The sequence below is a fragment of the Rattus norvegicus genome, chromosome 10, assembly GCF_021556685.1.
Source record: "Rattus norvegicus strain SHRSP/BbbUtx chromosome 10, alternate assembly SHRSP_T2T, whole genome shotgun sequence".
Taxonomy (NCBI): domain Eukaryota; kingdom Metazoa; phylum Chordata; class Mammalia; order Rodentia; family Muridae; genus Rattus; species Rattus norvegicus.
This window is the reverse complement of record NC_141543.1, coordinates 90,618,661-90,645,580: the sequence shown is the minus strand read 5'-3', so window position 1 is coordinate 90,645,580 and position 26,920 is coordinate 90,618,661. Positions and strand designations below refer to the sequence as shown.

The following is a 26,920-nucleotide window of genomic DNA, read 5'->3' as shown; positions in this document are numbered from 1 at the left end:
CCAGTGTCTGAGCCAGGGCCCGCTGGAGTGACATATCCATCACATTTAATGGTCACTCCTTAGACCTCTGCGGACTGTTTACACACTAGCTTCTCCTCTGTCTTCCACACCAGCTCCATGCTCTCCTCTCATCCCAGGAAGTCTCAGCTCCAAGGACGGTTTGTGTAAAGCTGAGTCAAAATTGCATCTGCAGGCAAGAATCAAGCCCTGGGTTTGGCGAATGCCATTAGGGGTCCCAGGATTGTTCAAGCACACTTTAAAAATGGGGATACCCTTTCCTCCCCTCCTCCTCATGGTGAGAAGCAAGTAAATCTTTCCTGGGGCCCTACGAGTAGCACATGTGTGAGAGCAGAGTCCTTAATGGTCTGTTGAGTGAAGGGGAGCACACAGAGGCTTTCAGTGGGACTGGTCTCTAGCTACTGTGCTTTGGATGCATTGGGGAGCGAGGAGAGGGAGAGTCTGGCTGCCTCCTAAGGCATCTTGTGCATAGCCTTCAGGGCAGCTTCTCCCTGCATCTATGCATGAAACGTCTGCAATGAAGACATGTTAGATAAATGGCTGATGGATAGAAAGTTCAATGCTAATTGATTATTACTGTCTCATAACAACGTTTGACCAACTGTATTAAAGCCTGTACCTAGACAACCTCCACAAGTTGCACTCAGGCACCATAAAGATTACACACTCGGAGAATCATAATTAGCAAAATGCTCAGCTTTGGGTTAATGCAGAGAAGCAGAAAACCTGGAGGCAGCAGGGAGATGTGCATCAATGCCATCTTCCCCAGATTAACTTATGGTCTGGCTGTGCAAAGACCTGGCAAAAGTATGGGGAGACGGAATGAGCTAGAATTGTGGCGGTAATTAATATAATAAGGAGAAATGTGAAATTCAACAAGGTCAGAGGAAATCCTCTATTACGCATAACCAGCCTTGACTCTGTTGGATTCGGGGTGGAAGCCAAGAAAACTCTCTTTAGAGACAGAAATTTTAAAATGTAAAATGAGCTTTGTTTTCTGAGCGCTCAGGGAAGCGGCCAGTTTGGGTTCTGAACCGCATCCCTGAAGCGAGATTGCACATTTTTATAGGATGGGAACACAAAGCCAGGGGATAAGGAGCTGGGAGGAGCTGCAATGTTATCCAATCGTATTTTGACATTATGGGTTTAAAAAGGGAGTACCTGTTAGAGACTGGGCTGTATCTAAGGTATTCAGTTTCAAGGGCCTTAATTTATTCTCCTGGACATTAGATGCAGAGCTAAGAGTGATAAGTGGACCAAGGAGTGGGTTGCTACTAGAACTGGGAACATGAACTTGTTTGACCCTACCAGAAAGATGGCTCCCTGAGATGGCTGGATCCAGAAAACAGTCTTTCTACAACAGAAGCTGTTCAGTTATAGGGAAGTCCTCAGATCCCCTAGGGCCTGGGACCTGGGATTTAGTTTCTCCCTATGATTAAATGGAGTCTGGAAATGAAATGGTAGTACTTAGAATACGTTTCTTTTGCTTGTTCCCAACAGTCTTCAGAAGGAAACACCCAACCATCCTCTTCACACAGAACGTGTTCAATGTAAACCCAACACAGGCCGGTCACACTTTCTATCTCCAGAAATAGACATCCCATCTCCCTCTGTCACAGCACCTCCCCAAACCCTCTCCCAGCCCTGCCCCTAAGGCATACCTATAAACTCACAGATCCTTCCAGCAAGACTTTTGAGAGAAGCTTATGAAGCCAGGCAATGTGTTCTGGTGTTAGGCCACTTTCAGAGAGCCTTTCGGTGGCTAGCTGGGAAGCTGGGAGGTGAAATCTAAGTGGCAGTGGAGACCCTAGCCTATGGTATAGCCTGTGGCACTTTGGGATGTCTGTGGGAGAAAGCTGCACGCTCTGAGTAAAGCAAGCTCAGGAGAGAAGCTGAGGGGTTGCAAACAAAGACTGCAGGGGCAAGGCTACCGGAGCCCATTGGAGTTTGCGTCATGACAAATGCGTTCTAGATGCTTCATACAGAGCTGAAGGTACAGTGTTCAAAGTCTGCCTTGCTGCATTTTGGTCTTACTCTGGTCCCATCCCTCCTTTCTGTGCCGCCATCTCTCCCTCTTGGAATGAGGATGTCTCGTCCTGCCCTGTCATTGTATATTGGAAGTCTATCTGTTTGTTTTGCTTGTTTGTTTGTTTGTTTGTTTGTTTGTTTTATCTTGCAGAGGCTCCTGGCTGAGAGATTGACCTGAACGTTGCTGGAAATGTTGAACTTCAACTTCTGAATGGCTCGGAAATTGTTGAGACCACAGGGATTCCTGAAGTTGGGCGGGCTGTATTTCAAATGACGAAATAGTCGTGAGCCTTTAGGACCTGGGAATTCTATGGATTGAATCTGAAATGTTCCCCCATGGAGCCTTGGCTTCTAATACTTGCTACCCAACCCTCACCCTCGCAGCAGGCGGTACTAATTTAGAAGGTCGTGGGAAAGGGAACCTAGCTAGCAGAAGTAGGTCACTAGACATAGGCCTCTGAAGCTTAAGCCCTTGGTTCATCTGCCTCACTTCCCGCTTCCTGGTTTGCCCTAACAGAGCAACTTCCACTGCATCCAACCAACAAAAACGGAGATGCTCCTCCATGCCTTTGAGATCATGGTAGGCTGAGACTGCCTGAAATCACGATCCCCAAACGATCTTCCTTCCCTAAAGTTGCTCTGGTTGGGCATAAAGTTGGGAACAGCAAAAGTAACTAAAATAGTGGGATTGTACATCCCACTACGGTTTTGGTTCTTTTCAGACTGCGTGTGTATCACTGACCAATTCCGTGTTCTTTTTTTTTCCTTTAAGTAACCCACTGCATCTAGAGCTTTCATTTTTAACAATGAATTCACTCCCTCCTTTCCTAACTGGTTTTGTCATGCTCAACCAGTTCTAAACTGGGTTCCCACACTCAGGACTTTCTGAGCTCTGTGGGCTCATCCAGTAGTTTATTTTGCAGGATACTTGAGAAGAGATGAAGATGTGAACAAAATTATAAACTCAGTGTCATCACACATGCGCTCTTAGCTTGTCCAAAGAGACTTTGTCCTTTTCCCAAACATTTAGAGGGGGAAAATTAACTGTATGTGCTGCACTCCCTATCAGTTGCAGTCCTCCAATAGATACCTAAAACTGTAGACAGCGGAATATCTATACTGTTACGAACTGAATATCCACTGTTTCCTAGAGTTGAGAGGATAGTCAATGAGCAGCAGTGTTCTACCGTGCTTCCATATTTGGTCATTACTGACACCATTACTTCTGTACCTTGGGGCCATTATTCAGTACACTAAGAATTACCTGAACACAGATACTGTGGAACTGTGATAGCTGGTCTGGTAATCAGACAGTTTCTAAGTTGCTTAGGGAGAAGTAGCACAGACCATGGAATCTGAACAAAATTGGCCCCTAGGTGGAACAGACAGCAAGGGGACAATGTGAGATTCCATCATTCCACTCTGAATGGCCCACATTGAAACTTCAAAGTGATTATTTCTGAAAACTTTATACTTAGTCCATTAGAGAGAGGCATTCTACTGTTGCAGTTGTTTGTATTTTGTTTATTTTTATTATTATTATTATCATCATCATCATCATCACTATTGTTGTTATTATTTTATTTTTATTATTGTGAGATAATAAAGTATAAGTATATGCCTACCCTGGCATGCATGTTTTACTTGATATTATTTTTAACCAATATTCATTTAGATGGGTCTGTAATAATCACTTCTCTGTTGCTGTGCTAAAGCACTATTGCCAAGGCAACTTATAATAAAAAGAAACCATTTATTTGGGGCTTACCACTTCAGAGGCAGGCAGGCCTGGCTCTGGAGCAGTAGTCAAGAGCTCACATCTTGAGATGCAACAAGGAGGCAGAGCACTGGGAATGGCTCCAGTCTTTTAAAGCCTTGAAGCCCAACCCATGACATACCTCCTCTAATGAGGCCACACCTCCTAATCCTTCCCAATCAGGTCCACCAATGGGGACCAAGTATTCAAATTCATGTGCCTATGAGGGCCATTCTCATTCAAACCACCACAGTTATAGATCTAGCTCTTGCTGGTCCACCTTCCATGCTTGCACCTTGGATCCTACATCTGCAGAGAGTACAACTTTTCAGATTACTTTTCGTGAGGCTGTAGGGGCTGATGACAATTCTTTTTCTTCCTGAGATATCTCTGCATTGCCCTCCTTCAAACTTAGGATCTCTGAACAAGAATGGTCCAAGAAGGACGGTTATTTTCCCCCAGCATATTGGACACATCATTCATTCCCCATGTTCAAGTGGCCTTTGAGAGTCAGCTGTCCCTCAAAGCCCTGTGCCTGGGCTAGTGGTCTATCTTTTCTCTCTACCTCACTCAGGTTTCCTTATGATCTAGTCTTTGTTCTGATGGTATGGCTATGGTTTATTTGTATCCACTATGTTTGAAATTCATTAGGCCCCCATAATCTAAGGATTTGTTACTTTAAACAATTGTATGAAATTCTCTGTTTTATTTGACAAGTATTTTCCTTTGCTCTCTTGTCTTTTTCTGGAACTTTCTTCCTACATATTTAGGCTTTTTCAGTCTACTCTTTACACCTCTTGACTCCTCTTTGTCATTCGGCTAACAAAGCCTTTTCTCGGGAGCCTTTTCTCGGGAGGATCTAGTTCAATAATTTTATCTAACCTCGCTTAATATATTGCTACTACCATCACTGAACATTTAATTAGGTAATCATTTATTCTCTTTTACTCTTCAATTCTGCAGGTAGATCTTACAATCTCTTAGAACTTACTCCAACTTTCAAGTTTATCTTTCATTTTCAAGAAATGACTCAGGTACAGTAGCTTATGTCTGTAATGCCAGCACTCAGGAGGCAGAGAGAGGCAGATCACTACAAGATCAAAGGCAACCTGGTCTACACAGTAAATTCCATGCAACAGCATTCCCATAAACAAAGAAACACGGGTGCATTGTTGTGAATGACAGTCACCCCAGCCATGCAACCGCCATCTTGGGAAGTTCAGCGATTCCCTCTTGAAAAAGCATCATACCAGCCGGGCTTCTTGACTAATTTATACCCCGGCATGTAGGAATAGAGACCCTCATCTGAGTATCTAGCCACTTCCTACCACTCTGCTTAAATCGCCCATGCCCTCAGGGAGGGGCTAGAATTTTCAAGCTGGGGAAGACTAGGAAAAGGGGGTGTTCTGCCTATACAGTGCTGAGGAAGCCCTTTGACCTGCTGAGTAAAGGCTTTTTCAGGTGTGGCCTGTTAGGGAGAGGAGTAGCCACACCCTTGTTGATAATTCTTTCCCTACGCTCTATAAGGAAGCTCAGTAAACTCATTGGTTCCCCAAAATGAGCTTTGGAGAAATTGTGTCTGAGTTTGTTGTTTGTACCTTAGAATAGATAGGCATTGCTTATGTGTACCCTGGGAAGGAATCTCAGCTTCCTGCATGCATGTGTGCATGGAGGCCAGAGGTTGATGTCAAGTGTCTTCCTCAACTGGTCTCCACCTGATATTTTTGAAACAGAGACTCTTGTTGAACCTGAATTTCATCGGCTCAGCTAGGCTCGCTGGCCAATGAGCTCTAAAGATCTGCCTGTCTCCAGTACCCGCTGTTGGGACTATAGATGTGGTACCAGCTTTTGAGCATGAGGGCTAGGAATCTAAGCTAAGGCCCTCATCCTTGCTAAGGCACTTTACCAGACTGAGCCATCTCTCTATCCCCTACTGTGTCTCCTCTGTATTACGTCTTCTCTTACACTTGGTTTAATCTTGTGTTGTTCTGTTTGTCATGGCTGTAAGAGCAATGGGAGCAAAGAGAGACGCATATGTACATCACTGAGTTGGTTAGTTTTTGTTGACTTGACACAAGCTCGAGTCATCTGGGAAGAGAGAGACCCACAACTGAGAAAATGCCTCCATAAGATTTCCTGCGGGGGCTCTCTGCTCCCAGACCCGGTGAGAGAGAGACCCAACCGCCTGGTCAGGTGGGCACTCCTGAGGCTACAGAGCGGAAGAGACCACCAACTCTGCTCACCCCTGCCCACATCCCTGGCCCAAGAGGAAACTGTATAAGGCCTCTGGGCTCCCGTGGGGGAGGGCCCAGGAGCGGCAGGACCCCTGCCTGAGACACCACCGGAACCTGAAAGAAACAGACCGGATAAACAGTTCTCTGCACCCAAATCCCGTGGGAGGGAGAGCTAAACCTTCAGAGAGGCAGACAAGCCTGGGAAACCAGAAGAGACTGCTCCCTGCACACACATCTCGGACGCCAGAGGAAAAAGCCAAAGACCATCTGGAACCCTGGTGCACTGAAGCTCCCGGAAGGGGCGGCACAGGTCTTCCTGGTTGCTGCCACTGCAGAGAGCCCGTGGGCAGCACCCCACGAGCGAACTTGAGCCTCAGGACCACAGGTAAGACCAAATTTTCTGCTGCAAGAAAGCTGCCTGGTGAACTCAAGACACAGGCCCACAGGAACAGCTGAAGACCTGTAGAGAGGAAAAACTACACGCCCGAAAGCAGAACACTCTGTCCCCATAACTGACTGAAAGAGAGGAAAACAGGTCTACAGCACTCCTGACACACAGGCTTATAGGACAGTCTAGCCACTGTCAGAAATAGCAGAACAAAGTAACACTAGAGATAATCTGATGGCGAGAGGCAAGCGCAGGAACCCAAGCAACAGAAACCAAGACTACATGGCACCATCGGAGCCCAATTCTCCCATCAAAACAAACATGGAATATCCAAACACACCAGAAAAGCAAGATCTATTTTCAAAATCATATTTGATCATGATGCTGGAGGACTTCAAGAAAGACATGAAGAACTCCCTTAGAGAACAAGTAGAAGCCTACAGAGAGGAATCGCAAAAATGCCTGAAAGAATCGTAAAAATCCCTGAAAGAATTCCATGAAAACATAAATAAACAAGTAGAAGCCCATAGAGAGGAGACACAAAAATCTCTGAAAGAATTCCAGGAAAACATAAATAAACAAGTAGAAGCCCATAGAGAGGAGACACAAAAATCCCTGAAAGAATTCCAGGAAAACACAATCAAACAGTTGAAGGAATTAAAAATGGAAATAGAAGCAATCAAGAAAGAACACATGGAAACAACCCTGGATATAGAAAACCAAAAGAAGAGACAAGGAGCTGTAGATACAAGCTTCACCAACAGAATAGAAGAGATGGAAGAAAGAATCTCAGGAGCAGAAGATTCCATAGAAATCATTGACTCAACTGTCAAAGATAATGTAAAGCGGAAAAAGCTACTGGTCCAAAACATACAGGAAATCCAGGACTCAATGAGAAGATCAAACCTAAGGATAATAGGTATAGAAGAGAGTGAAGACTCCCAGCTCAAAGGACCAGTAAATATCTTCAACAAAATCATAGAAGAAAACTTCCCTAACCTAAAAAAAGAGATACCCATAGACATACAAGAAGCCTACAGAACTCCAAATAGATTGGACCAGAAAAGAAACACCTCCCGTCACATAATTGTCAAAACACCAAACGCACAAAATAAAGAAAGAATATTAAAAGCAGTAAGGGAAAAAGGTCAAGTAACATATAAAGGGAGACCTATCAGAATCACACCAGACTTCTCGCCAGAAACTATGAAGGCCAGAAGATCCTGGACTGATGTCATACAGACCCTAAGAGAACACAAATGCCAGCCCAGGTTACTGTATCCAGCAAAACTCTCAATTAACATTGATGGAGAAACCAAGATATTCCATGACAAAACCAAATTTACACAATATCTTTCTACAAATCCAGCACTACAAAGGATAATAAATGGTAAAGCCCAACATAAGGAGGCAAGCTATACCCTAGAAGAAGCAAGAAACTAATCGTCTTGGCAACAAAACAAAGAGAATGAAAGCACACAAACATAACCTCACATCCAAATATGAATATAAAGGGAAGCAATAATCACTATTCCTTAATATCTCTCAATATCAATGGCCTCAACTCCCCAATAAAAAGACATAGATTAACAAACTGGATACGCAACGAGGACCCTGCATTCTGCTGCCTACAGGAAACACACCTCAGAGACAAAGACAGACACTACCTCAGAGTGAAAGGCTGGAAAACAACTTTCCAAGCAAATGGTCAGAAGAAGCAAGCTGGAGTAGCCATTCTAATATCAAATAAAATCAATTTCCAACTAAAAGTCATCAAAAAAGATAAGGAAGGACACTTCATATTCATCAAAGGAAAAATCCACCAAGATGAACTCTCAATCCTAAATATCTATGCCCCAAATACAAGGGCACCTACATACGTAAAAGAAACCTTACTAAAGCTCAAAACACACATTGCACCTCACACAATAATAGTGGGAGATTTCAACACCCCACTCTCATCAATGGACAGATCATGGAAACAGAAATTAAACAGTGATGTCGACAGACTAAGAGAAGTCATGAGCCAAATGGACTTAACGGATATTTATAGAACATTCTATCCTAAAGCAAAAGGATATACCTTCTTCTCAGCTCCTCATGGTACTTTCTCCAAAATTGACCATATAATTGGTCAAAAAACGGGCCTCAACAGGTACAGAAAGATAGAAATAATCCCATGCGTGCTATCGGACCACCACGGCCTAAAACTGGTCTTCAATAACAATAAGGGAAGAATGCCCACATATACGTGGAAATTGAACAATGTTCTACTCAATGATAACCTGGTCAAGGAAGAAATAAAGAAAGAAATTAAAAACTTTTTAGAATTTAATGAAAATGAAGATACAACATACCCAAACTTATGGGACACAATGAAAGCTGTGCTAAGAGGAAAACTCATAGCGCTGAGTGCCTGCAGAAAGAAACAGGAAAGAGCATATGTCAGCAGCTTGACAGCACACCTAAAAGCTCTAGAACAAAAAGAAGCAAATACACCCAGGAGGAGTAGAAGGCAGGAAATAATCAAACTCAGAGCTGAAATCAACCAAGTAGAAACAAAAAGGACCATAGAAAGAATCAACAGAACCAAAAGTTGGTTCTTTGAGAAAATCAACAAGATAGATAAACCCTTAGCCAGACTAACGAGAGGACACAGAGAGTGCGTCCAAATTAACAAAATCAGAAATGAAAAGGGAGACATAACTACAGATTCAGAGGAAATTCAAAAAATCATCAGATCTTACTATAAAAACCTATATTCAACAAAATTTGAAAATCTGCAGGAAATGGACAATTTCCTAGACAGATACAAGGTATCGAAGTTAAATCAGGAACAGATAAACCAGTTAAACAACCCCATAACTCCTAAGGAAATAGAAGCAGTCATTAAAGGTCTCCCAACCAAAAAGAGCCCAGGTCCAGACGGGTTTAGTGCAGAATTCTATCAAACCTTCATAGAAGACCTCATACCAATATTATCCAAACTATTCCACAAAATTAAAACAGATGGAGCACTACCGAATTCCTTCTACGAAGCCACAATTACTCTTATACCTAAACCACACAAAGACACAACAAAGAAAGAGAACTTCAGACCAATTTCCCTTATGAATATCGACGCAAAAATACTCAATAAAATTCTGGCAAACCGAATTCAAGAGCACATCAAAACAATCATCCACCATGATCAAGTAGGCTTCATCCCAGGCATGCAGGGATGGTTTAATATACGGAAAACCATCAACGTGATCCATTATATAAACAAACTGAAAGAACAGAACCACATGATCATTTCATTAGATGCTGAGAAAGCATTTGACAAAATTCAACACCCCTTCATGATAAAAGTCCTGGAAAGAATAGGAATTCAAGGCCCATACCTAAACATAGTAAAAGCCATATACAGCAAACCAGTTGCTAACATTAAACTAAATGGAGAGAAACTTGAAGCAATCCCACTAAAATCAGGGACTAGACAAGGCTGCCCACTCTCTCCCTACTTATTCAATATAGTTCTTGAAGTTCTAGCCAGAGCAATCAGACAACAAAAGGAGATCAAGGGGATACAGATCGGAAAAGAAGAGGTCAAAATATCACTATTTGCAGATGACATGATAGTATATTTAAGTGATCCCAAAAGTTCCACCAGAGAACTACTAAAGCTGATAAACAACTTCAGCAAAGTGGCTGGGTATAAAATTAACTCAAATAAATCAGTTGCCTTCCTCTATACAAAAGAGAAACAAGCCGAGAAAGAAATTAGGGAAACGACACCCTTCATAATAGACCCAAGTAATATAAAGTACCTCGGTGTGACTTTAACCAAGCAAGTAAAAGATCTGTACAATAAGAACTTCAAGACACTGAGGAAAGAAATTGAAGAAGACCTCAGAAGATGGAAAGATCTCCCATGCTCATGGATTGGCAGGATTAATATAGTAAAAATGGCCATTTTACCAAAAGCAATCTACAGATTCAATGCAACCCCCATCAAAATACCAATCCAATTCTTCAAAGAGTTAGACAGAACAATTTGCAAATTCATCTGGAATAACAAAAAACCCAGGATAGCTAAAGCTATCCTCAACAATAAAAGGACTTCAGGGGGAATCACTATCCCTGAACTCAAGCAGTATTACAGAGCAATAGTGATAAAAACTGCATGGTATTGGTACAGAGACAGACAGATAGACCAATGGAATAGAATTGAAGACCCAGAAATGAACCCACACACCTATGGTCACTTGATTTTTGACAAAGGAGCCAAAACCATCCAATGGAAAAAAAGATAGCATTTTCAGCAAATGGTGCTGGTTCAACTGGAGGGCAACATGTAGAAGAATGCAGATCGATCCATGCTTATCACCCTGTACAAAGCGTAAGTCCAAGTGGATCAAGGACCTCCACATCAAACCAGACACACTCAAACTAATAGAAGAAAAACTAGGGAAGCATCTGGAACACATAGGCACTGGAAAAAATTTCCTGAACAAAACACCAATGGCTTATGCTCTAAGATCAAGAATCGACAAATGGGATCTCATAAAACTGCAAAGCTTCTGTAAGGCAAAGGACACTGTGGTTAGGACAAAACGGCAACCAACAGATTGGGAAAAGATCTTTACCAATCCTACAACAGATAGAGGCCTTATATCCAAAATATACAAAGAACTCAAGAAGTTAGACCGCAGGGAAACAAATAACCCTATTAAAAAATGGGGTTCAGAGCTAAACAAAGAATTCACAGCTGAGGAATGCCGAATGGCTGAGAAACACCTAAAGAAATGTTCAACATCTTTAGTCATAAGGGAAATGCAAATCAAAACAACCCTGAGATTTCACCTCACACCAGTGAGAATGGCTAAGATCAAAAACTCAGGTGACAGCAGATGCTGGCGAGGATGTGGAGAAAGAGGAACACTCCTCCATTGTTGGTGGGATTGCAGACTGGTAAAACCATTCTGGAAATCAGTCTGGAGGTTCCTCAGAAAATTGGACATTGAACTGCCTGAACTGCATATACCCAAAAGATGCCTCAACATATAAAAGAGACACGTGCTCCACTATGTTCATCGCAGCCTTATTTATAATAGCCAGAAGCTGGAAAGAACCCAGATGCCCTTCAACAGAGGAATGGATACAGAAAATGTGGTACATCTACACAATGGAATATTACTCAGCTATCAAAAACAACGAGTTTATGAAATTCGTAGGCAAATGTTTGGAACTGGAAAATATCATCCTGAGTGAGCTAACCCAATCACAGAAAGACATACATGGTATGCACTCATTGATAAGTGGCTATTAGCCCAAATGCTTGAATTACCCTAGATCCCTAGAACAAACGAAACTCAAGACGGATGATCAAAATGTGAATGCTTCACTCCTTCTTTAAATGAGGAAAAAGAATACCCTTGGCAGGGAAGGGAGAGGCAAAGATTAAAACAGAGACTGAAGGAACACCCATTCAGAGCCTGCCCCACATGTGGCCCATACATATACAGCCACCCAATTAGACAAGATGGATGAAGCAAAGAAGTGCAGACCGACAGGAGCCGGATGTAGATCGCTCCTGAGAGACACAGCCAGAATACAGCAAATACAGAGGCGAATGCCAGCAGTAAACCACTGAACTGAGAATAGGTCCCCTGTTGAAGGAATCAGAGAAAGAACTGGAAGAGCTTGAAGGGGCTCGAGACCCCAAAAGTACAACAATGCCAAGCAACCAGAGCTTCCAGGGACTAAGCCACTACCTAAAGACTATGCATGGACTGACCCTGGACTCTGACCTCATAGGTAGCAATGAATATCCTAGTAAGAGCACCAGTGGAAGGGGAAGCCCTGGGTCCTGCTAAGACTGAACCCCCAGTGAACTAGTCTATTGGGGGAGGGCGGCAATGGGGGGAGGGTTGGGAGGGGAACACCCATAAGGAAGGGGAGGGGGGAGGGGGATGTTTGCCCGGAAACCGGGAAAGGGAATAACACTCGAAATGTATATAAGAAATACTCAAGTTAATAAAAAAAAAAAATTTCCTGCGGGGAAGTCTATGGAACTTTCTCTTGAATAATGGTTGCTATGGGAGGGCCCAGCCCACAGGATGGTGCTGCCCTTAGACAGATGGTTCTGAGTTGAATAAAGATAAGCAGGAAAAGCAAACCATGAGGAGCAAACCAGTAAGCAGCATGCCTTCCTGGGTCCTGCCTCTGCTCCTGCTTCAGTCCTTGCCCTGACTTCCCTCACCAACCATGCTCAGGACATACGTGTCAAATCCTGAGCTCCCTCAAGTCACTTGTGGTCATGGTATTTATCACAGCAATAGAAAGTAAAGTAAGATAATGGTATAAACAGTGTGTGTGTGTGTGTGTGTGTATGTGTGTGTGTGCCAGTGTGTGTGTCAGTGTGCCAGTGTGTGTGTGTGCCAGTTTGTGTGTATGTGTGTGTGCCAGTGTATGTGTGTGTCAGTGTGTGTGCGCCAGTGTGTGTGTGCCAGTGTGTGTGTATGTGTGTGCCAGTGTGTGTGCCAGTGTGCTGTGTGTGCCAGTGTGTGTGTATGTGTGTGTGCCAGTGTGTGTGCCAGTGTGCTGTGTGTGCCAGTGTGTGTGCCACTATATGTGTGTGCCAGTGTGTGAGTACGTGTGTGCCAGTGTGTGTGTGTGCCAGTGTGTGTATGTGTGTGTGCCAGTGTGTTGTGTGTGCCTGTGTGTGTGTGTCCCAGTGTGTGTGCCTCTGTGTGTGTGTGTGTGTGTGTGTGTGTGTGTGTGTGTGTACCATTTAGGCTGTGTACCATAAAGCCTTGGCTTTACATAATTATACTCCACAATATCCAAACAACAAGGACACCACCTAACGACATACCTCTCATAGCATATCCCTGTCGCTAGGTGACTCATGGCTGTGTATCATAGTCTCACTCTGATAATCCAATAGCCACTGAGATAACAGATCCGCCAAGCCCATCCCCAAGTCATAAATGAGCAGAAACACCAAATAAGGGTGAACCATCAGCTGGAGGCGCTGGACTAATTCAGGTAAAGACAATAGTATAAGTTGACTTTCATGCCATTGAACAACCCCCTCAGCGTCCTGCTTCAACAAAGAACATACGTCAAGTTTCTTCATCTCTTCTCTCTTCACCTGCCTCCTGATCCCCAGAAACCCTCCCTATGTGCGTTCTATGTCTGTATATCTGAGCTGTGATAGCTTGTCTGTGCTGTGGAAAAGCGAAAGTAGAAAGTCCTCTGAGAGCTATAACAGCACTTCAAACTCCTGTCCAAACTTAACATTAATCGTTAACGCTCAGCTGAGTAGTCGCGGAGGTCAGAATGCATCTCGATCACATACAGGAAGTTGGAATCTAGTGAGTATCCAAACAGCCTGGAATAGCAAGGACTCTAAAGTCGTACCTGTGTGTACGCATAAAGGCCAATAGGCTCTTTATTCAGTCTCTGACATAATTTTCTTAAAAAGAATTCCTATGGAAACAGTGGCTTGACTTCCCGTAGTCACTTTATAAACTAGAATAACTTGCCAAAGGGTAAGTCTCAATGACACATGGAGAACCCAGTGTCCTATACTAAGTGCTCCTGTGTAGAGAGAGATAAAGGCTCCAATCGGAGTGCTTCTACTTAAGCAGATCAGTGGTGGATGGGACGGCAGAGCCCCGACCCTATCGCCTTGCAGTATCAGATGTTAGTTCAAATTTGAAACATCGAAAATCTATAAATAGTATGCAATAAGGTGAAGTTATATCTTCAGACAATTAGAAATGGAGTTTAAAGTCTGAATTAAATATAACTGAGTCTGATCGCAAGGAAGAATTGATCTAAAGAAGAGAATACAAATTATAAATACAGCTGTATTTAGATCCCTTCCTATTACAAGGCTGTGTCCGTCAGCCTTCGGATACTGTGACAAACGCCTGAGGTAAATGATTTAGAGAAAAGGTTTGTCCTAGCTCGTGATTTCAGAGCTTCTACAGACAGGAAGAGAAAGAACAGCTTCCAAACATCCCCTTCAGAAGCGCATCCCAGGTGACTCCTTCCACAACATCCCACCTCCTAAAGGTTCTACCTTCTCCCACTAGTACCTCAGACCAGGGACAAAACCTTCAACGTGGGGACCCTGGGAGGACACCTCAGACCACTCTTAGCACTAACTGTGGATTCAAGTGGTGCCTTTAAACATCTTCAGTGCATATGCTAGTGTGTGAACCTCAGGGAAGACTCACCTCAAATTTTGTACAGTTTTACTGGTATAGTTTTCCAAAGGCTTTTAATCAAACAATTTTCTCACCTACCCAATTACTCAACACCAAAAACCACATTCATTCACACACACACACACACACACACACACACACACACACACACACACACACACACGGTCTATGTGTCTCTAAAAGCTTGCTAACTACAAATTTCAGCTGTGACAGCTCTTAGCAAGCTGACTTATGATCTAACAAACGTGAGCTGCTTGCTGCCTGTTCAGCCATTGATGGTGCTCAGTGGGCAAAGATGAGCTGGGGAAAGTATGAAGACTATGAGCCGTCCACAGAGACCGCACACAGCCTAAGGCGGGGCTAGCCTGTCAGGTTTTCATTCTGTATAGCTTTTCCTTTATCAAACTTATGGCTGAGATAAAATATTTATTACTTAAAGGTATGTTATTTATAAGACAGAAACAATAAGACCTTACTTTCTTTTAGAAGAGAGTTATTTGGAAAAGAAACATTTAGGAGAGACTATACATTCTTTTCTCTGTGTGTGTGTGTGTGTGTGTGTGTGTGTGTGTGTGCATGTGTGTGTATGTGTGTGTATGTGTGTGTGAATGTGACTGTATGTGTGTATGTGTATGTGTGTGTGAATGTGACTGTATGTGTGTATGTGTATGTGTGTGTGAATGTGACTGTATGTGTGTGTGTATGTGTGTATGTGTGTATGTGTGTGTGAATGTGACTGTATGTGTGTGTATGTATGTGTATGTGTGTGTGTGAATGTGACTGTATGTGTGTGTATGTGTGTGTGTGTGTCCACTTGTTTTAATCATATTCAAGTCTCCAATCAAGTAAGAATTAAAATGGGAGTTGGTTGTGTGTTTTCTGTGGCCTTTCCAATCCCTTCTGATTAATTTGATTTAAAGAAATGGCGCAAGTTCTTCAGCAGAGGAGACATTTTCAGTCAGAAAACGAAAGGGAGTCTGTGTGGAAGCTCTTGCTCCAACCTAGGGAGTGCTCACCATCAGCCCCCTCATCTCATCAGCTGGTGAGGCGCAGCCCACAAGGGTGTGTGGAGGAAGCAGCAAAGTCCGCTTGGACACGGATTCACCCTCCAGAAGGAATGTTCCTACTCAAACCAATCAATAGGCTGAATGGCTGGGGCTCAGAATAATTGCCCTCTTAATCAGCGACTTCTGGGAAGTTATGTGTGAGTCCCATAACCCTGCAACCTTCTTTCTCTTTCCCAGGGTTGGGGGGAAGGGGTGGGGGAAGGAGGAGGCAGCAGGGGGAAGGGAGGGGGGAAAACACTCTCAGGGAACCACTGCACTGATCTACAAGGTGACACAAGCTTCTGCAGCTGGGACAGATCGGTGTCCTAAGAGGCAGCTCCTGCAGGCATCCTCAGGAAGGCAGAAGCAGAGTCTCCTGGTGTTATCTAGCTGGCCTCAGACAGGAGAAGCAGGCTCCCACACACAACAGACCAGGTATTAAAAACGGGAGTTTCTCAACAATTTCAGTTTTTAAAAGCATTTTTCAACCATTTAGATGCTAATACTTAAAAATATTTGCAAGATTTCTATAATAAGTTTGCTTTTTTTAAATAAGGCTAACCTAGGAGTTCCTGGCAGTTGCAGGCTGCTGGGAGCCAGGACGAGGTTCTATGACCACGGACAGGTTGTCCACACCCCCATAGTTGGCCCCACACCCACAGTCATACAGGCAACACTAATTAGATTCAGTTTTTTTTTTTAAGAAAAATGAAAAAGGCATGAAGTTGTGTGGGATCTGGGTGCAGTTGGAGAGGCGAGTCTGGGAGGATATTACATTGCATATTCACGGATGAAATTACCCAAAAACACTATTTAAAATATCTTTAAAAAAAAAACACTCCGAAATCAACTGATCCACCGCCTACCGATACTCATTTACATATTCACCTACTGACTATACTCAGTTCTCAAATTCTTGGTGAGTGGGTTTGTGCACTTCAAGACAGGGTCTTGTTACACAGCACTGGGCTAGACTTCACTCCTTACTTCAGCCAGGCTGGCCTCAAACTTGTCCTGATCCCCCTGCCTCTGCTTCCCAGGGGCTGGAATCACAGGTGCTCACCAGCCTACCCAGCTCCACTCAAGATATTTCAATAGACTGTAAACGTAAGTTCTAAACAAGGATAAACTTAAAAGTAAAAATAAAAAAAAAATTTTTAAAGAGCCTGAAACAAAGCGTTTTCTTTTCAAATTCATTATCATTGGAACAAGCCATTGTCTTTTCTCACCAGTGTGACTTACTTTATGCTCCCACAGCTGCCTTGTTCAGCGCCTAAATTATTCATATAGATTGTAAATATTCTTTATTTGTATACGGGGAGGGAGGGAAAAACCTGCCAGGGCAGGTGCAAGACCTGAAAGAACACCCCCTTCCTCGTCCTTTTTGTTACCTCTGTTTATTAAAAAGAAACCACCACCACCACCACCCCCAGAAAGCCTTTAAGAAGTGCCTCTAGTGGTAATTTCTAGAATGGAATAAAACCATATTTCCGTACAAAAGAGGGGGAGGGGAGGTAGGAAGGTGGACTGTGTCATTTCTGAGGTGACACTGCAGCAGGGGAGGAGTCTCTTGAACTCTATAAAAGGTTAGCGCCACAGCACCGTGAGACAGGCTGTGTGCTCCAACTCCAGGCTACAGGTGTTGCCTCCCGGGATCAAGATGGACTTCAGTCGTCGAAGTTTCCACAGAAGTCTGAGTTCCTCCTCACAAGGCCCAGCACTCAGCACGAGTGGCTCCCTGTATAGAAAGGGGACCATGCAGCGTCTGGGGGTTGCACCCAGCGTCTACGGTGGGGCTGGAGGCCACGGCACCCGCATCTCTGTCTCCAAAACCACAATGAGCTACGGGAACCATCTCTCCAACGGAGGGGACCTGTTTGGGGGCAATGAGAAATTGGCAATGCAAAACCTCAATGACAGATTGGCAAGCTACCTAGAAAAAGTGCGCTCCCTGGAGCAATCCAATTCCAAACTTGAAGCCCAGATCAAGCAGTGGTACGAAACCAATGCACCGAGCATCATCCGGGACTACAGTTCCTACTACGCACAGATCAAAGAGCTGCAAGATCAGGTGAGCCATGAAGTCCGTGATTTCTACCTCACTGTTCAGTTGCCTAATAGATTAAGAGAGATGTATGCTAGGTGAATTCAAACACATGAAGCAGATTAGGTCGAAATTTATAACTGAAAAAATGCATCTTATCTCGTGGTATCTGTCAACAGGATGGGTTTAACCCATGCTTTTTCTAAAACTTCAACCTAATTGCATATAAAATATGACCATTTTATCATCCAAGATCACAGCCTATATCTTTGTCTATGGTTTACAATATAAGGTCTTCGTTGTGAATGATCTTATTTTTTTCAGAGACCTGCCAGGGTTTCTGTGAGTTTGCTACTTGTCTTCACTAACTCGGAAGACTTCAAGTTTGAAGAGATTTTTCATCTTTCGTTATATGAATGTTATAATAAAAGTATTAACCTACTATGGGAATAAATAACAAAAGGCTCCAGGGAAGACACAATACATATATTAATGATATCTATACTGATTGATTGATAAATGGTTGGATGATAGGTGATTGGATGGATGGATAGATGGAAGGAAGGGGGAGGAAGAAAGGAAGGAAGGAAGGAAGGATTGGTCTTTGATACAAGATCTGTGTATCCCAGTTTAGTCTGGACCTCACCATCCTCCTGCCTCCACTGCCTCAGCACTGGGATTAAAGAAGTGTGCTATCATGCAACAATTCTGATACCTGGATTTTTTTAATGCCTTGTTTAATTATCTCCTCACTATCAATAAGCATTTTATAATGCATCTCTGCGATAATGAAATGTTCTATTGCCCCCAATTCAACTTTATTACAGTCATATCACCATCTGCTCCTGTATCATCCACGGTAGGTGGGGTTCTCCTTTTTATAAAGGCAATGGCATAAGAGTTGGAGACTTTGCTCCTGACTAAGGAGGTCAGCATTAGCACGTACCATTGGCTTAGCTCCGGGGTTCTTATCTAATCAAGAAAGGCCTCCCCTTTGGTTTTGTTTATATCTTAAAGTTATTACCCCTTTAGAGCAAAGACCTTTGACTGAGCCAGGGGCCTCTTCCTGGGTTATATGACAGACATCAGTGCAGCTTAACTTCAGACTTTACAGACCACCAAGCTATGGTGCTCACATTACTTCATCACCAGGACCGTCCTTCAGGCTTTTTGATACAACACAAAATTCAAATTAAGCACTTCTCACAAGGTCGATGCTTCTGAATTGACATGGGGATTTTCTGTGATACTGAGGCACAGCCCTCAGTGTCCAGTAGTTTGAGGCCTATCGAGTGGCCTCTCGCCAGGAATAGCCACTGAGAGGGATATGCCACTCTACTATCTTCTAGAAGTAGACTTCTAATTCTCATCCATCTTAAAGAACACGGTGTTTGCCTTGAAACACGAGAACCTGAGTTCAGTCCCCAGATTAAAAAACAAAACTGGAGAATGTGTGCTTGTACTCCCTGCGATGGGGGAGTGGAGACAAGCAGACCCCTGGGACTTGCTGGTCATCCAGCCTGGCCTAATTGGTGAGCTCCAAGACACTGAGAGACCCGGCCTCACCCCCCAAAATGGTAGCACTTAAGGAATAGCATGCAAGGCTGTCCCTTGACCTCCGCATACGCACACACAGAGAAAGATGCACATGGATCCAGGGTGCACCCATCCTTCTGTCCTGTGCCTAACTCGCACAGACAGCAAGTTCCCATTCAGCCACTACTGCATAGACACCGGCTGGGTCCTGAGCAACACACATGGCGAACAATGACAGCACATGAAGTGTCTGACGTGAAACAGGCCCGGACCAAAGAAACCATCACTGAAAGGGTAGATGCAGGGATGCTGTGGGGGCAACAGCAGCAGGGGTGCATTCGCTGCCAGAACTGGAAGATGTCATGGGGTGGGGGACTTCGAAACAGTGTTGACTGAGCTGAGGGGAAGGAGCTCGAGCTCACCAGGTAAGAAGGGTTAACAGCAAGGCTCCAGTGTGAGCAGTGTCACAAACAAGGCGCTCAAAAAGGTCCAGCGATGTGGGTGACTTCAGCTTTCATTTCGTATGATCAGAAAAAAACTAGGCCAAGCCACTACACTAATTCCTCTGTCACTGTTCCTCTTGTTCTCCCACGGTCATTCTTGAAACGAACATCACTTATGATGGAATCACAGTTGTCTCTGAGGACCAATGAAATTACCTTACACTCCTTCCCAAAGGGAAAATGTCATTCTTTTTTCCTCTCACATTTCCCAGATTAAGGATGCTCAAATAGAAAATGCCCGATGCGTCTTGCAAATTGACAATGCTAAGCTGGCCGCAGAGGACTTCAGATTGAAGTAGGTTCTCTAAATGGTGTGTGTGTGTGTGTGTGTGTGTGTGTGTGTGTGTGTGCTGTGAACAGATGCCATGACCAAGGCAACTCTTATAAGGACAACATTTAATTGGGGCTGACTTACAGGTTCAGAGGTTCAATCTATTATCATCAAGGTGGGAACATGACAGCATCCAGGCAGGCATGGTGCAGGAGGAGCTGAGAGTTCTACATCCTCATCTGAAGGCTGCTAGCAGAATCCTGACTTCTAGGTAGCTAGGACTAGGGTATTAAAACTCCCACCCACGGTAACACACCTACTCCAACAAGGCCACTCCTCCTAATAGTGACACTCCCTGGCCCAAGCATATACAAACCATCACAGTGGGGTGTCATTTGGGTTTCTGTTTTTGAGATAGGTCCTTGCTTTGTAATACAAGCTGGCCCCAAAGTCAGCATCCTCCTGACTCAGCCTCTAAGGACATGGAATTACAGATGTCTTCCATAATACCCAATACCATGATAAATTCTTCTGAAAAAGAAATGCTTTTAGTGGTTTTTTTCCCCATTTATTTAGCAGGTATGTGTATATGTGTATATGGCAGGGGGAAGGAAAGGGAGAAGGAGAGGATGGAAAGGAGAAAAAGAGAGGCAGACAGACACAGGGTGTTGCCAGGTGCATGTGGAGGTCAAGGGACAGTTGGCAGCCGTCAGTGCTTTCCATCCATCAGCGGTTTCCAGGGACAGAACTCCAGATGTCAGATTTGGCAGGGGGTACCTTTGCCTGCTGAGCCATCTCACTGGCCCTGAAAAAGAATCGACTTTTAATAGTGCTTTATCATGCTTAGATGGGCATGTTATTGTGAGTTAAGAAGCTTCTACTTCATTATTTCAGAATAGTGGAGCATAGGGCTGTTAGAAACTATGTGGCCCTGCCCAGCACTTGCTCTCCCAGGATGCTAAGGTTTGTTTATCCACCATTCTTTCTGAACACCTCCCAGTAACTGCCACAGTTCTGGTTGGTCAGCTCTGGTCACTAGAATATTCTTAGTGACCTCACTTCTGCTCTTTCACCAACTAAAGCTAATTCTATCACAAAGCAACCCAGGACTCCATCTCTTCACCGGTGGCCTTCTGTGATGTGAGAGCCACATGTCTCCACTGGGTGAGCATCCACAGAATCGCTCCACAGACTCATGTGGCTCCCGTATCACAGCCAGATTCCACAGACGAATCCCGTAGCTTCCAGTGTGTTGGAGTTCTCTGGTCTCACCCAGCCAACCAAAGAACCGGAACCAACCTATGATTAATGCACTTCAGATGTCTTCACCTGCTTGGACACACTCACACGACCACATTCCCCAGAGCTGATGAACAGTAGGGCTTCCTGATCCCAACCTGCAGGGTGTGTCCACACTAAGCGCCCCACAGTTTAGATGCTCAAGGAGACTTAAAAAGAAGGAAATCAGAAAGTCATACGTGAAGGTGAGGCAATTAGATCCCTGAACCCCGGCTTTGCCCCGTCAGCAGCTGGGTGTTCTAGTGCTATCATTTGGTTTGGCTTGGTGTGTTTTAATTTGTGCCTTTGTCAGAGGCTGTAGAGGGAAAGGAATGACTGAGGTGACCCACACTGGGAACATCTGTTTATAAAATGATAGATAAGTTCCCCTTCACCCCTAGCCTCTGAATTTAGAAACTCTTCAAAGTTACTTCAGACTAAAAAGGAACGGAATTTTGTGACTCGTGTGTGTGTGTGTGTGTGTGTGTGTGTGTGTGTGTGTGTGTGTGTGATATGTGTATGAACACTTTGCCTGCACCTATGTCTGTACACCATGTGTGTGTCTGCTACCCACGAAGACCAGAAGACCAGAAAAAGACATCAGATCCCCTGGAACTAGACTTACAGAGATGGATGGGAGCCACCAGAGGATGCTGAGAACTGAACCAGAGTCCTCTGCAAGAGCAGCCAATGCTCTTAAGGACTAAGCCATCTCTCCAGCCGCACGAGAGTTATATTACAGAGCAAATGATCTGGCCCGCATTCATTTTTCATTAATATGTGAAGGAGATTGTTATAAAATACATGAATTATCTATCTCATTATGTTACGTTACCTCTTCTACACTAACTTTAGAAGACTTGAGTATGTCTGCATCTTGACTCATCCGCAGGTTTGAGGCTGAAAGGGGCATGCGGATAACTGTGGAAGCCGATCTCCAAGGCCTGAGCAAGGTCTATGATGACCTGACCCTTCAAAAGACAGACTTGGAAATTCAGATTGAAGAACTGAACAAGGACCTGGCCCTCCTCAAAAAAGAGCATCAAGAGGTAAGAAATATGCAGGGATGGTATAGGACGAGACAGCTCCAATCATATAAATGAAAGGAAGAAAAACAGGAGGAAGAAGAGGTGATAGTGGTGGTGGTGGTGGTGGTGGTGGTGGTGGTGGTGGTAGTGGTGGTGGTGGTGATGATGGTGGTGGTTGTGGTGACGGTGGTGGTTGTGATGATGGTGGTGGTGGTTGTGATGATGGTGGTGGTTGTGATGATGGTGGTGGTTGTGATGATGGTGGTAGTGGTGATGATGATGGTGGTGGTGATGATGATGGTGGTGGTGGTGATGATGGTGGTGGTTGTGATGATGGTGGTAGTGGTGGTAGTAACGGTAGAGGAGATGATAGTGCAGGTGACAGTGGTAAAGACAATATCAATCATGACAATAAGCCTAACTTCGTTCCAAGATGTTGCCCTCGGTTAAATAACTCCAAGCCGTGCTCGGACCACAGGAAGCCCCCTTCTTATTTCCTTTCATCTTTATTCATCCCCGATGAAAGAAGCCACAAGATGATTTATGTCTCCTCCACCAAGCCTGATCTGAGAATGTATTTCAAACTAACCTCAGTCAGAACCGCCCTCTCATAGGAAGTCGAGGTCCTTCGCCGGCAGCTGGGCAACAATGTCAACGTGGAGGTGGATGCCGCTCCAGGCCTGAACCTGGGTGAGATCATGAATGAGATGAGACAGAAATATGAAATCCTGGCCCAGAAGAACCTGCAGGAGGCCAAAGAACAGTTTGAGAGACAGGTAATTCTGGAGTGGTGACAGATGGGTAACACTGTTACACGGGAGAGAGACCATGTTTTCTCTCGTTTTCCATCCTTCCGTCTTTCTTCCTTTCTGTTCTTTCCTCTCCTTCGCTTGCCTTCCTTCCTTTTTTTCTCTCTCTCTCTCTTCTGTATCTCCTTGCTCATTTTTCTTAATTCTTGGAATTTTAGACTCAAACTCTGGAGAAACAAGTCACAGTGAACATTGAGGAGCTGAGAGGAACCGAGGTTCAAGTCACGGAACTGAGACGCAGCTACCAGACCCTGGAAATAGAGCTCCAGTCCCAACTAAGCATGGTGAGCCCCTCGGATCATGTTCAGAACTCTGGAAGCACAGACAACCGAAATAAACAACCTTTCCCCTTGCAGAGCCAACAAGGAAACAGGTCCAATGGCTAATAAGAACTATGCCACAGGAAGAAACCAAGGCAAGGGTAACAGGCAATGCGGGGCAGAGGAAAGAGTAGATCTGGAAGCTTCCACAGAGAAAATCACATTTGTCCTGGATCTTGAATCAAAGATGAGCTTTAAGTTGCAGGAAAGGGGTAGAGGCATTGCAGGCTAAGTAAGTTATGTTGACAACCCTCCCAAGACGACATGATGGCATTCCACTTTAGGAGTCAAGGCTAAAGGGACAGACCAGTCTGGGTCATGTCAGGGTGGTGGAAGGAGGAGAGAGAGAGTTGAACTATGGGGCAACTCTTAGAGTTGAATCTCAGGAGAAAAGGGAAAGGCTCTGTCAGTTTTGCCTGCATGTCAACCGCCAAAGAGTCACATGATCAAGCCTGGGCCCGTAGCTTGAGAAATCCAGTTCTCAACTGACACCATGAATTGTGTGGCCAGGCCTACTAAAGGGGTGACAGGCATGACCTCTTTCCAAGCAAGGAAGTAAACCTCGACGCTGTGGCACCGTGTGCATCACGCTGTGGGAACCGTAAAGGTTAATCGAAACAAAGCAAAAAGGCAAGAGGTGGCAGGGGTAACTGGCTGACTAGGCAGAAAGAGCTAGAAAACCGGGTGGTGCTCAAAGGCTGCAAAAGTTCTTCCCAAAAGACACAACGGTTGCGCTATCCACAAGTAAGAATCCCCCCTCTTTGTCTTGCATGCTTAGAAAGAGTCTCTGGAGCGCACCCTGGAGGAGACCAAGGCTCGTTATGCCAGCCAGTTGGCGGCCATCCAGGAAATGCTGAGTTCCCTGGAGGCCCAACTGATGCAGATCCGGAGCGACACTGAACGCCAGAACCAAGAGTACAATATCCTCCTTGACATAAAGACCCGGCTTGAGCAGGAGATCGCCACCTACCGCCGCCTTCTGGAAGGAGAGGACATAAAGTGAGGCTCTTAGCATCCCGGAATGTGTGTCTCTCTGTGTGTTTGCCATTCTCCTTCACAGTCCTTGTCCAGCCAATCCCCAGCACAATAGCAGTGTTACACACGGGACAACGAGGCAGAAATACACCAAACAGTAGAGAACACCCCACACAGCAGTAGCCTATGAACGAGGTCTGTGACAGGACCGAGTCAGAAGACGGTTCTCCAAAGGATGCCGATCACCTTTGTGTTGATTCTTGTGCTAAGTGTATAGCTGGAAGCATAATGCCCTTTTGAAAATTCTCACTGACTGCTCATGAATTAAACCACCGGCCGCGAAGGCCCACGGGAGCCAGTTTGTAGATGAGCAGAATTGGAGCAACGTCTGCCTTCGCATATAAACCTCCCCCGCAAAACAAACAATCAAAAAACCCCACAGACTTGAACGTTTGTCCTAATTTTAGTCCTCAATGTACAAATTTCTAGTAGATGATAAGTAGGTCGGTGTTTTCCAAGCTAAAAAGCAGATCACTGCAGCGTGAGATAAACACAGTCCAAAGGACAGACATAGGAAAAGAACATTTAACCACATGTCAACCCAGACATTAGAAAACAAAGGGGCAAGGAGGGAATCCCCACAGCTTTGACCCGGCAGTAATGCTGTCTTTCTTTCTGCTTACTTCACAACACAGAACTACAGAGTACCAGCTAAACACTTTGGAAGCAAAAGGTAAGTGTTCTGCACTTGGGCACATGTCCTATAGTGCGGAAATCTCAGCAGCTCCCTGACAGCTGTCTGTCAGTGGGGGAAGGTGAAAGGTGGAGGTCCTCCAAAGCACAAGTGAGGGGCAAGTTTCTATGTGTTTGTTTGTTCCGTGTGTGTGTGTGTGTGTGTGTGTGTGTGTGTGTGTGTGTGTGTGTAAGAGAAAGGAGAGAGGAGAGAGGGGGAGGGGAGGGAAAGAGAAGAGAAAAGAAAGAAGAGAGAGAAGAGAAAGAAGAGAGAGAGGAGGGGAGGGAAAGAGGAGAAGAAAGAGAGAAGAGAGAGAAGAGACGGAGAAGAGAAAGAGGAGAGAGAGAGAGGAGGGAAAGAAGAGAAGAGAGAGAAGAGAAGAAGAGAAAGAGGGGAGAGAGAGAGGAGGGAAAGAAGAGAAGAGAGAGAAGAGAAGGAGAAGAGAAAGAGGAGAGAGAGAGGAGGGGAGGGGAAGAAGAGGAGAGAGAGAGAGAGAGAGAGAGAGAGAGAGAGAGAGAGAGAGAGAGATTGCCCATGCCACACTGCATGGAAGTCAGAACAACTTCCTGCCTACCACCACATCCAGCATGTTTTCAAAGGAAAACCATGGGTTTCAGCACCAGAGCACAGACCCCATACTTGTTTAGCAAGTGCTGTATTGGCTGAGCTATCTCACCAGCCTCAAGGCATCAAGATTCTAAAAGGCTTGGACATCATGCACAGAATGCACTCAAGTGGAGACTTTGGCACACTCCCTATGACGAAGTGCCTTTCTTAACCCATGCTATGGCTAGAACAGCCCCGGGTCCTGGGGAGGCAGGGGGTTGGGGGGGGGGTGTGTGCAACTAAAATGTGGATTTCGTTTTATTCGAGATTGCCTATTTTTATCTGAGGTGAGAAGATGGGGGCCTTATGAATTTGGGGAGAATGAGATACATCGTTCTATGCTTTTTTATAAAATCCAACTTAAATTTGTATATGGAAAAAGTCGAGTGATTTTTCAGGGTGGCCATGAGCCTGGACCAACTTCTAATGTCTGACACTCACACAGATATCAAGAAAACCAGGAAGATTAAGACGGTCGTGGAGGAAGTGGTAGACGGCAAGGTCGTGTCCTCTGAAGTCAAGGAGATAGAAGAAAACATATAAACAGCTGCCAATGGGGAGGCTGCTCCAGCTGTGGCGTCCGGAAACCGCATCAATACTGTGCGGTGACTGTCTATTTATTTACCGGGCTCTGTAATTAAATATAAACGTTTTCACTCTGGGGAGCTGTAAAGGGCTTGCAAGATTAAAGCCAGTGAATCCTGGAACATTTAAGCCACCTTCACTGTGGTCCTCTTAGGGCGGAGGAGTTCAAGCAAACAAACCTCTCACGTCTGGGGTTTTGTTTTTCTTGTTTCTGAATTCTAAAAGCCCCCTGTAGGGTTCTCCCAGGAGGCAACTTCCCAGTTACTCTCATTGCCCTCCTGTTGCCTTTAAGCTGCCTTTGCCTCCCCTCCTCCAACCCAGTCGCCTCTGCCACCTCTCAGAACTCAACTTAGTCACTGAATCATTTAAGACAAATTCCAATCACGAATGCTGAAGAGAGTAAGGAGCCCTGCGCAAGGTGATTGACACGGGGCTCGGTTAAGAGCAAAACTAGACTGGAGGTAGACTGGTGTCTTCTTGTCGTAGTAAACTGCTTAGCTCATTAAACGTAGCTTTATTCGGTGAATGTGGGGTATGGAG

General features: G+C 44.7%; 1 protein-coding gene across 1 annotated transcript; it reads left to right on the top strand.

The window, feature by feature from the left end:
* The first annotated feature begins 17,319 nt into the window (after positions 1 to 17,319).
* On the top strand, positions 17,320 to 26,513 carry Krt20 (keratin 20). The gene is given in 8 exon segments (NM_173128.2): positions 17,320 to 17,763; positions 19,988 to 20,070; positions 22,217 to 22,373; positions 22,967 to 23,128; positions 23,320 to 23,445; positions 24,260 to 24,480; positions 25,152 to 25,189; positions 26,241 to 26,513. Coding segments are annotated over 8 exon segments (1,296 nt in total). The 5' UTR covers positions 17,320 to 17,352; the 3' UTR covers positions 26,339 to 26,513.
* The last annotated feature ends 407 nt before the right edge of the window (positions 26,514 to 26,920 follow it).